General features: G+C 42.9%; 1 protein-coding gene across 5 annotated transcripts in view; it reads left to right on the forward strand.

Annotated features, from left to right (window-relative positions):
* Positions 1–12,306, forward strand: part of bsna (bassoon presynaptic cytomatrix protein a) — a 144,469-nt gene that overhangs the window by 115,442 nt on the left and 16,721 nt on the right. For 3 of the 5 annotated variants that reach the window (XM_032519945.1, XM_032519946.1, XM_032519947.1), the window contains exons 9-14: positions 39–2,547; positions 3,429–3,926; positions 5,938–6,284; positions 9,304–9,397; positions 10,981–11,112; positions 11,944–11,999. In XM_032519945.1, the coding sequence (XP_032375836.1) occupies positions 39–2,547; positions 3,429–3,926; positions 5,938–6,284; positions 9,304–9,397; positions 10,981–11,112; positions 11,944–11,984 (3,621 nt within the window). In that variant the 3' untranslated portion in view covers positions 11,985–11,999. Of the gene's footprint in view, positions 1–38; positions 2,548–3,365; positions 3,927–5,937; positions 6,285–9,303; positions 9,398–10,980; positions 11,113–11,943; positions 12,000–12,306 lie in introns of all 5 variants that reach the window. The other 2 variants (XM_032519948.1, XM_032519949.1) reach the window with 2 other exon arrangements.

Here is a 12,306-nt window from a genome sequence, read left to right on the forward strand (position 1 = left end):
CCCCCCCCCCCCCTCTCTCTCTCTCTCTCTCTCTCCAGCTGGCAGCCCTACAGCAGAGCTCACTCCTTCGTAAGGTAAAGCGAACCCTCCCCAGCCCTCCTCCGGAGGAGACTACCACATCAGGTCACCTGCCCATGATGGCACCTGCCTTCCAACAGGTCTACCTGCCCTCCGTGCCCAGTCTCAAGCCAAGCTCCAGGTCTGGCCTGGCTGCCAAAGCCAGCCTCCTCAAAGACCTCACCCACGAGCTGAAGGCCGTGGAGCAAGAGTCAACCAAGCTAAGAAAGCAGCAAGCTGAACTGGAAGAGGAAGAGAAAGAAATTGATGCTAAACTGAGATACCTAGAGCTGGGGATCCACCAAAGGAAAGAGACACTGGTCAAGGAGAGGGAGAGGAGGGATATTGCCTATCTGAGGTGTATGGGGGACACTAGGGACTACATGTCTGACAGTGAGTTGAATAACCTACGTTTAGCAGCTGCAGCTGCATCACATGAGACCAATGGGCTACTGTCAACGAGGCCAAGCACCGCCCCTATGAGTCAGTTCAGCAGCGACCTAAACACAGCAGCCCAATACCCACCCGCCTCATCCTTCCTCTCCTGTCAGTACCCCCAGAGCCAACCGGCAGCACCAATTCAGCAATCAAGTGTGCCATACCAATCTTCAACATTTAACCAGCCTCCCTATCCAACAGTGTCTCAGTCCCAGGCACTGCCACAACCCACGCCCCTACAAAGCCATGTCCACCCTCCCGGACCTTCTTACCAGTCTCAAACCTCCTACCCTTCCCACACCTATCCCCAGTCTCAACCCCCATACCCCCAGACAGACATGGGGTTACCAGCTGTACCTCAGTCTCAACCCCAGTCGGGACATACAGGTTTTGGGCCTGCACCGCCCGGTCAGCCCCCATACCCCACCCACAGCTCACCCTATCCCAGCGCTGTGTCCTCCTACCCTAGCCAGAACCCCCCATACCCTGGGCAACCCCAAGCTGATATCCTGACAGTCCATCCAGGAAGGCCAAGGCAGACTTCACTAGCCGATCTGGAGCACAAGATGCCCACTAATTACGAGACGATCAGCAACCCCACAGTTGTGGTGACCACCACAGCCCAGGACGCTTCCTACTCCAGTGCAGCACCCTCTTATGGTCAGTACACTGGATCAACAACTATGGCAAGCTCCTATGGGCCATACGGCTCAGCACCAGTGTCCAGCAGCTACAGTGGGTACTCTTCTATGCCACCTAGCACTTATGGCCATTATACATCAACACCAGCTAATTCATATGGCCAGTACACCACAACCACTGCCAATACTTATGGCTACACCACAACCACAGCCAGCTCATACGGACAATACACTTCTACAGTCTCCAATGCCTATGGGCACTCTGTAGACAGTCCCTCCACATATAGCTCTGCAGAGGGGATGTATGGGGCCCCTGGCTTAGAGCAGAACATCCCAAGGAACTACATGATGATTGATGATGTAAGCGAGCTGATGGCAAAAGACGGGCTGGGCACGTCGACAGGGGACATGATGCATCATGGCGGAAGTGGGCGTTACCCGGGCGACATCCATGGCCACAACAGCACCATTGGCAGCACAACGCGTGGGGGAACTGGCAGCTCCTCGTACGGCAGGGCACCTGAAGAGGAACCAGCAATGCAGGAAGAGCTGTACGACCACCACGGCAGGGGTAAGAGCAGCTACAGGCACGGACCTCTAGGGGGCAGCAGCAGCAGCGTGAGCGCTAGCATGGGTGGGGGATCCTCCTATTACTATGACTACGACTTCAAACATGGCAGCATTCGCCCTGGGGTACAGAAACCTCCATTGTCCTCCAGAAGCCTTCTGGCTCCTGCTGTCATGTCCTCCAAGCGCAGCAAGCACAGAAAACTGGGGAGTATGGAGCAAAAAATCTCTAAGTTTTCCCCGATTGAGGAGGCTCGGGATGTGGAAGCAGACCTGGCCTCCTATTCCTCAGCAACAGTTGGGGCTTACCCCTCCTCTCACATTCGCGGGCGCAAGCTGATTGAGGATTATGGCTTCAAGAGGAATACTTACGAGGCGGGCAGTGGCACCACTCATGGTAGTCGATATTATGGTTCAACCGTGGAGGAGGATGATCGGATTTACTACACCTCCAACGGCCGCTCCCGTTCTACCGGCTACGGCATGGACAAGATCTCAGCCAGAGACTACTCTGGGTATCGCAGCCGATCCTATGAGAGGGACGACCGCTCCTACCGATCTGGCTTCAGCCGGGGCCGCCACCCAACCCGACAGTACTCTGAAGAGGAGAGTCCACTCAGTCCCCTGGGGAGGTTAATGGGTTCTGGGCGATCATCAAGCTTAGGCCCTGACCCATACGACAGGCGCAGCAGTAGATATCAATACTATTATGGCCAGTATGGTTCCAGCCACTCCCTGCCAGACGTACAAGACCACATACGGGACCTTCCCCGGACACATGTCTACAAATCGGATGATACGTACATTATAGACGATTATCATTGCGCTGTGTCAGACAGCGAAGGTAATTGTGGGAACAATGCCCACACAGTCTCAATACCTACTACTGCCCCCGCCGTTTATCTAAACGTCCCCCACCCACCCAGAGGCTAGCCATAGCAAAGAGAAAGAAAAAGAGAGACAGAGATAGCCGTTGCATGCTGATGTTTTCTTCTTCCTGAGAGTCACTTGGAGCTCTCTTATCAGTGGACTGCTGTCTGTCTGCCTGCCTGTCCATCCTTCCACCTGTTCGTCCAGTCGTCTGTCTGTCCAGTACTCGCATGGTTCTACGGCGTAGTCATTTTCTTCGTTCGCTACACTCTGATTCACTTGAAGGTCTTATTTGCACGACCCAGATGGATTGTTTTTTCTTTACAGAGTTTTTATTTGTATTGTCATTTTCTTTGAGGGTTTGAAGATATGTGTTTTGATTTGTGAATTCTTTGTCTACACTGCAAAACAGTCCATCACAGTCATTTCTATATTTAAATCTTACCTTTAAAGATGGCCAGTATTGTTGTCTTACTGCAAAATTTAACCCATACCAACAATATGCAGGCAGTGTTTAAAGTATGTTTGTGCAGCCAAAATTATTTACCATGTCATTGGCTTTGAATTTGAAGCTGAAACATTTAAACACAGAAACAGCTGCCAAAAGAGACCGTTTTGCAATGTTTGTTTTGTCCTGTTCATATTGTCTTGTAATTTGAACGTGAGGTGTATACTGCATGGATGTAAAACTTTTATTTTTATTTTCTGCCTTTCTTTCTGTGTCTTCTCCCTCCTATACTTTTCTTTTGCATGTGGTTGGTCTTCTTCTTCCTGCCGCCTTCCTTCTCTCAGCCTGCATGCCGCTGTCTCCGAACGACATGGAGATTGACTGTGATCTGCTCTCGGTTTCCAAAGCCTACCATCTGGGCCAAGAAGAAACTGACTGGTTTGAGAAGCCACGCTCCAGTTCTCGACACTATGGCAGCAGCCACTCATCTGGGAGGAGCCGGCACGGTGTCAAACACACCTACCATGATTATGATGAGCCTCCTGAAGAGGACCTGTGGCCTCAGGATGAGTACGGCCACGGGGGGCGACACTCTACAACCCGTGACAACAGGCAGCATGGCAGCTCTAGCAGACACTCATCCGCATCACGTCATTCAGATGAGCCAAGGTCCTCACGGTCATCTAAGGGGCACCCCAAAGACCCGTCAATGCGCCAAGACCCCTCAGCACGATCCTCATCTTCAGGAAGGCGTGGTGAGTCCAGGTCTGGAGGGTACCACTCTTCAGACTACTCCCGAGATCCGTCTGCGCATCACCATGGACAGCGCTCCTCCAGACAGGGAGACCCGCACCGTTCTTCTCGCAGCAAGTCCCAGCCGCCACTGGACATGCAGGGCCAACCAGGTAAATACCGGGCACCTTTACACCGGACAAAAATACTTTTCTCTGTCAGGTGTAATGGCATTACATTTGCACTTTGGTGCAGAAGTTCACAATTTATACCCCGTCATCTTGATCATATCTTAAAACATTTTACAGAATAGAAAAAGATGCTATCTAGCTAATTGTGTGATTATTTAGCTAAATGATCAATTAACTGATTGATACATCTAGTAGTTCAGTAGTAAAATGGCATCATTCAAAAGTAATTTGCTAATCACATTTTATGACTAGGGCAATAGAATAGAATGGATAGACTTTATTCATATTCTGGCCAGTGTAGGCAGTCTGGCGCCTGTCCAGAATGGACAGTTGTGCCAAAATGTCTCCATTTAAAACAAATTAAATGTCTGTGACTTGATAATTAACAGGCACATTTCAAATTTACATTTGAGTCAAGTCAATTTTAGTTATCCAGCCCCTTTATCACAAAACACAATCACATCATTTGTCTCAAGGATTATTACAATCTATACAGTACACGATACAATCTGTCTTTAGACCCATTATTTGGATAAGGAAAAACTAACCCAGAGAAACTTTATTTGGAAAAAAGGAAAGAAATATCAGGAACAGCAGAGGAGCGATGATGTAAATGCAGAACAGACAAATTTTAAATTACAAAATGGACAATCAGGATGACAAAATTATAGTGAATTTGTAAACATGAAGAATACAATATTTCCACTATGGAGATCTGGAAAAAGAACAAACTAAACAAACACACACACAATAGGCCCACAATCCACAGCAGAAACTACTCAAACATAGAAAAGGAGAGAGAGACAGAGACAAAGATCATTATCCCAAACTTCTGGAATGAGGCAGCGACAACCAGGGAAGAGAGGTCCTAGAACGGCCGATGGTCCAGAAATTTTACAGTATTCTCATTAACCGACAAAAAACACACACAATACTACAGGGTTTAATAATTAATATTGATTCTTTAAAAAAAGTTTGCATTCAAAGGCCTCAACAGAGTCAGACTGTCTGATATCAGCAGGAAGGTTTTTCACGGGAAGGGGGCAAGGTAGGAAAAGGCCCTGCAGCCTGCTGAGATTATTTCTTTTTTAACTCTGGTGACAGACAGGAGCCCTGTATTCTGATAGCGGAGATCAGTGGAAATTAATTCCATGACTGTAAAATTTGGCCAAGATGTGGAATAATAGAAAAGCAAAGGGCCAACCCTGAGATACTCCACATCTCACATCAGAAACTTTTGATGTCGTTAGGTGTTCTGTGTTCTTTCAGATATTAAGACTTTAACCATGTGACAGCTATAAAAGTTTAATAAAAGTTTGTTCCTTTTTTCCACTTATATCTAAATGTTTAGTGAGCCACTAAGCACATTTTTTAGTCACCCTGGATAAATAAGACCATGAACCATATAGAATCAATGAAGTGACGTTTTTTTAAATGTATCTTACATATCTAACGGTAGGTTCTCAAATAATGATTTGACCAATAATAAACTGTGATCATTGGATAAGATCCATGTAAATTCCTATTTAGGTCTGAGGTAAAAATATTTAATACAGCTTGTTGTTCAGTGTGCGTTTAATGCTTTTTTAAACTGTCCCCTCAGGGATCAACAGTTTTTAATTAACTACTGTATATCAAGCGTGACTTTCCAATGGAAATTTCTCCCAGGGCAGCACTGCGGCTATGTTCTTAGCAGCGTATTTATTAAATCGCTGGTTTAATCTTTGCTTACAACATTTGTTGCGTCATTCTCTCTTTCATTGCTGCTTTACCTGTCAGTTCCTATTGTAGACAATGTAATAAAAACTGAAATGTCATTATTATATATAAAAAAAAAAAACTTACTGTAAAATAATCAGCAAATTTGAGTTTTAGGTTTACAAAAGCAAAACTTTCTCAGCACTTTCTTGTAGCACTGTGAGTCAATTATGGAACAATGAGTACAAACCTTTCATTTAAAAAAAAAAATGTTGACCTCCCTCTTTTCACTCAGGCTCCTCCAGGTCTGGCAGCAGCTCTGCCCGGGCTCAGGGCCCCTCTGGCGGGCCTACTGGATCAGGGCGACAGGGTGGTCCAGGTTCCCAGACAGATGGAGCTCCAGGACAGAGGACCCAGCTCCAACAACAAGCCCAGACATCGGCAGCCAGGCCAGGGCAGCCTGGTGTCGCAGCAACCACCGGCCCTCAGCAGCAGCCCCCAACCCAGGGACAAGGCATGGGAATGGGAATGGGAATGGGAATGGGGCAGGGCCAGGCCAAGGCAGGGCAGATGGGACCAGTGGGTGGACCCATGGGGCAGGCCAGGCAAACAGGTCCCGCAGGAAACACAGCACCCACCATGGTGAGTAAAGCGAAGGAAGATTAGGAGTACTACTAGAAAATGTTAACAACACTTGCAAGATGGTATGATAATGATATAAAAGATGTAGTTTTCTGTTTGAAAAAATACTAATAACACTTACTGAACCATTAAAATGCTGTTCAGTGGCATTTCACACACACACACACACACACACACACACACACACACACATACACACACACACACACACACTTGTTTCCTAAAGTCACAAAAGATGTGTTTCATGATTGACAAAACTATCTTTAATATTTTGTCATCTTCATGTAACAAACTATTTTGATCAGGAAATTGTTATCTTTCTATTGCTGTCCATTTTGCTCCTAATAATTTATCAAGTATTTTATATTTGTATTTATTATAAGGATCCCCATTAGCTGAGGCCTAGACAACCAGCAAGTCTTCCTGGGGTCCAAAACAACAAGTTCTAACACCTAGTTGCTTGCTAGCTAGTTCATCCTAGTGGACCTTTCAATCCGTCAGTTGTCCCTCCAACCTCCATCCTACACTTCCTCCCAGTCATCTATTTTCTTTGCCCCAGCTGTTCCTTTCACCTTTTCTTATTTTTCAGCCAGTCTTCACCCACAGCCCTTGCTTTCCCTTTATCCCCCTGTGTCCCTCCATGCTCCAAAAGATAAGAGCTGGTCCATCTCCTCCCAGTTCAGATGGTTTATTTAAATTCTGCTGAGCCTCTGTTGGCAGACCTTATCTAACACTGTGATTAACACAGAGGCAGCTGATAACTGAATGTTGCTCATTCAATGTCTGCTAGACGCTCAACAAATTGGCACTCAAAATGTCTCCTTGCAAAAATATATTGCACCCTGCATTTACTCCATAATGATAAATCCATGCAAATCTATTTGGTATTGGAGTCTAGAAATGTGATTATGACGTTTAACATGACGATTCAAATAGTTTGATTGTTTTCCTGAATTCATTGTTTCTAGTAAATACATAAATGTGTTGCTAATGAAGTTGAACTGTCAGCATGTCTCAAAATTATACACAATAGGTTTTCACTGCTGAAAGGTGTTTGATTGTCATAATGCTGCATTGTTGTACTATCAGCGGAAGTGAAGTGAAGAAATGAAGTAACATGTAACATGGTCTGAAATCAAATTATGCAGGAATTTGTCTTGGAAATTATTCTGAATGCTCCGCTGTGGAATAGCTCCGACAGGAAGCCATAAACAGTAAATAGTAGTCAGTTTGTCAGTCAGTCTGCAAACTCATACACTTACACTCTGATGTTCAGTCCATTGTGTAATTAAATCATTGATTGAGTTGCTGTAAATAATAAAATGCTGTATACTGCATGGTGCATTATAATGCACCACCTCTACAGTACTGCAGCTGAACTGGAGTCAGTGGGGAAAGAACTAGATAGTATTATGTCATGTTTATTCATCAGTCCAGTGTCTGTCAAGTCAAGTGTTTTTATGGAGTGTTTTTAAAACCAAAGTGAAACAAAGAGCTTGACAGAAAACAGGACACAAAGTAAGACCATAAAATGAGAGAAATCAAAACAGGGCCATATTTCCTGTTCAGATAGTACCAACTGTTATAGTGATGGCTAACAGAAAAGGTCTGGTTTGCGTGTTTCCTGAAGCTATTCTCTGTTGCTGTTGTTGTTGGTGCAGCAGCAGCCACTGTAGTTTAGTCCTTAAATGAGGGCAAAGCTGGAAAGAAACACAGCGACACAAAAGCTTTCTAACTTCTCTCAGTGAGTCAGCAAATATCAAAATGTCCAAACCAGTCCACTCAGACATAGAGATGAGGTGGGGCTATGATGCAGGCAAATGTGGGCCTTTAACTGCATCTCATGGTCTTTATCAAAGGATAGAGTCTGCTCAGTTGTCGTGATTTGTACAGCATTGCAACAATGGAGGCAAACAAAGTTTATGATTAAATAATTGTCGTAATTTACATAAGGGGTGGGGGGATGGGGGTTAACCCCTCCCAGTGATCAAAACTGGCTAGTGAGACCCCCCCCCCAAAAAAAATCTTATATCATTTCCTTTACATAAATAAACACATTTGCACCATACATTGAGGCAGAAAATGCACAAATTGTTGTGGAAAAATTCACTACAATGCAGAAAATGAAGTGTTTTGCTCAAAAGTGGAGATCTCAACCCCTCCGATGTTGAACCCAAAGTTATGCCCTTGATTAAAAATTCTCAAAACATGTAATTAATATATTCAAATTGTCAGTATGAAGATAAGTGGAATAAAAGTTAAGTAAAAGAGGTTAAAAAACGTAAAACAATACAATGAGAAATATTATGTTAATTTAGGGACAGATAAAAAATAAATATTACTAACAACAGAAAATCTATCAGCAAAGGCCAGAGGGAAATGTTGGTTAATATGTTTTGAGCTTACATTTACAATCAACGTTTTTTCAGCTTTCCTCTGATTTTCTGCAAGGCAGCTGTACATCAATCGTTTTGTATGATCAGTGATTGGTGTCCCATGTCATGTGTGTATTGTGTGTATGTGTGTCTAACGGCCCTTTTTTAACAATAAAACATTATTATTACAAGGATGAAATATGTCTCCCCTGTTAGGAGATGTTTTCCAAAAGTTAATATATTCTAATTATATATTATTATTTGCCTGGACTAGAAACAAAGCAAATGTGATTTTTTCAGTCATAAATTCTGAATGGACCCCCAAGCAAAAGTAGATAACTGACAGTTGACTGTGTTAATGATGTTGATGATGAAACTCATCATTCATTCAGTCAGTCAGTGTGTCATCATTCGTGTCAGTCAGTAACATGTCACAACACAACACAATTTGTGTCTTCTGTATTGTGAATATCTAAGAGCTATTTCTCACCCACTGTCTTCATGTGCAGTTTTACTGTGGAAAAGGTATAGTCCTACTGAGATGTTTGTGTTACTAAAGCTCTGTGATGAACTCTGTGCTATCCTTCCGTGGACTCCTGATGTTTTGTCTTATCACATCTCTCTCCCTCTCTTGGTCTCTGCAGGCTAAAATCGACACGCCTCCTGTAACAGCTATTGGAGCAAAGGCAGCGCCTGTCATGGCCACAAAAGCCGCACAGCCCCCACTTACAGGCATAGGTACAGTATAATCATCACACAGAGACTCACATCTCTCTCACGTCTGCCAGCTGCTGCCCATAGACCTTGTATTATGTAACCGGTGTGTGCTGTCTCATCTTATCTGAGATTAATCTGCAGATAATCCCACAGTGGAAAACACACAGGAGGGGTTTTACTTCATGGCAGCAGATCAGCCTGAGTGTATCAAATCACAACGTAGTGAGTTGGTCAGTTAGTTGATTTGGTGTTAACAGTTGGATAGGTAGCAAGTTCCTATACTTTCATATCAAATACCCAAATCCCATGCGGATGCAGGAAGACATTTGTCTTTTATGCAGTGTGGTTGGTAAGTCCAACATGGGCTCACAAACAGTTTTGATTAACAGATAATAGGCAACAATTCTGAAAATTGATGCAAAAAGCAAACAAAATTACTAATAAACAACTACTTATGTATGAATATTTGCTGGATTCATCTGAATATTCTGATTACCCTATTTTTGAGCATTGTTGAACAATAAAAGATTGCTGCATTTTATTGAAAATACCTTAAAGGAATAGTTTATCCAAGAACAATATCAATTTCATACTCATCTCCCTAGGTTCTCTATGGTCCCAGAAAAGGTCTTCTATGGAATGACAAATTAAAGCATATTAGTACATACAGACTTCGACGGAGTCTGAACAAAAGACAGCAAAAAAGGTTATTAAACGTCTGTTAATCTTTTTTAAAATTCCTTTGCAGCATTAGCTATCTGTCTTGTGTCCATTAGTGGGCTCATGGAAATCCAAACACAACTATTCTATTGCTAAACAAAGTGTTTCCCGTAAATTAACTTGTTGTGAATTCATGTGCATGCATGCGCACACATGTGTCAAAGTCTTTTTGCACTGCTCTACTTAACGCCATTCATTAAAAACCTGAACTATTCCTTTAGGCATGTGTTTTTGGTTAGTTTACCTTACTTTAACCATACTGTAGTTTCTCTTCTCAAACCCTTATTGGGTGTGTTGTTGAAGGTTCGTCTTCATGGGCACTAAAAAAAATAAAATGTGGCTTATTGTTACTTGCTAAATGTCTGCTGCAATGTTTTGATATCACTGTGCAGTCTTGATGATTCCTGTGTACAGTGCAATCTTTTTGCATGGGTTTATAAGTAATAGTAATAGTAATAGTAAGTAAGTTAATTAGATGGACAGCAAACAAGGAGGAGGTCCCAAGTTATGACTGAAGGCTACAGCAGCAGATCTATATAGACAATCTGCCAACTAAACACATGAAGCCCATGTAACTCTATACAGAGGAGACCTAATCAGTTAGAGAGGTACAGGCTGGGGGCAAGTGGCTGAATCAGTAAACTGGCGGGGCAGGAAAGAGTCAACAAGGTTAACTAATACAACTGAAGGGTGAGACATCTTTTTTGTTTTTTATGAAAAGCACTTGACACTAAAGATGTCATCATAGAAAAAAAATAAAATAAGCAAAAACAGACACCCCATAATTTTAGACCTGCACAGATACTGATCTACTTGTCCTCTGCATACATTTTAGTCATTTTTGTCCTGTAGTCAACTCTTCATCTCTCTGTTTTTCTGTGCAGGCTCCAAGGCAGTTCCTAGGCCGGGAGGTATTGGCAGTGCAGCAGCAGGTCAGCCTGGCATGGAGGGAGAAGGCATGCTGTCCAAGATCCTCCCTGGATCTGCTGCTGAGCAGGCTGGAAAACTGGGAGAAGGTACATCAAACAAATCACTTAATTACAGCACACTTTAAGTGTGATTAAAAGTAATCGGGCCATGATATAAGGAAATACATCAATCATGTTGAAAACATGACTATTACTATTGATCATCACCATGTTAATAATCTCATACTTTTTGGAGAAAGGCACTTTCCAAACTAGATAGTTACTTTACTTAATTACTTGCCCTAAATAACAACCCATGGATGCATCACTGAACTGGCCTAGTGGGCACAGGGGCCCAAGGGTTTAACAGGCACCTGGTGACTGTATGCGTTATTATTTGGAAAGTCAATGAAACACAGAGATGCAAAGGACTATAGAGATCCCATATGACATCAAGAGACAAGCAAAACTACAAGGAGACACAAAACTACCACAGAGAGACAAAAGCAACTACAGAAAGACACAAAAAAGTACAGAGAAAGACAAAAAGCGACTACAAAGAGACACAAAATGACAAAAGAGAGACAAAGTGACTACAAAGAGATAAAATGTCACTAGAAAGAGACACAAAATGACTACAGAGATAAAAGGTGACTACAAAAAGACACTAAACAACTACAAAGAGACACAAAATGACTGCCACATCCATGTAATAACCATGACATTACAAAGCCCTTGTCTTAATAGTTACTCATTAGAGTGCTATCAAGTTGCACAACAATCAAAAAAAAAAATGACATGCCTTCATCCTGCAATGTACTGCCCATCATTAACTTGTACATTAAGAATCCAAACATAATTTTACCAATCATGAGATGTGAGTTTTACTACTAAGAAGCTTTGTTCTTAACCTCTTTCTTTTTGTCCACTTTTCTCCAGCTATCACCGGTTTTGGCAAGAAGTTCACCTCTTTATTCTGAGCTGCTAAGATTAAGGTACATATTTACCTTTGTTCCTGTCTCCTATTCAATTCAATTTTATTTATAGTATCAAATCATAGCAAGAGTTATCTCAGGACACTTAACAGATGCAACTATACCACTAGACCACACTATAATTTACAAAGACTCAACAGTTCTAATAATTCTCCCAAGAGAAAGCATGTAGTGCAATTGTGGCGAGGAAAACCATCCTTCAAGGCAGAAACCTCGGACAGACCCAGGCTCTGCCAGTGCCAGTTGGGGTATGGTGAATGTGGAAATTATAGTAACAATAAATCAGAATCAGCTTTATTTGCCAGGT

The sequence above is a fragment of the Etheostoma spectabile genome, chromosome 7 (assembly GCF_008692095.1).
Source record: "Etheostoma spectabile isolate EspeVRDwgs_2016 chromosome 7, UIUC_Espe_1.0, whole genome shotgun sequence".
NCBI lineage: Eukaryota > Metazoa > Chordata > Actinopteri > Perciformes > Percidae > Etheostoma > Etheostoma spectabile.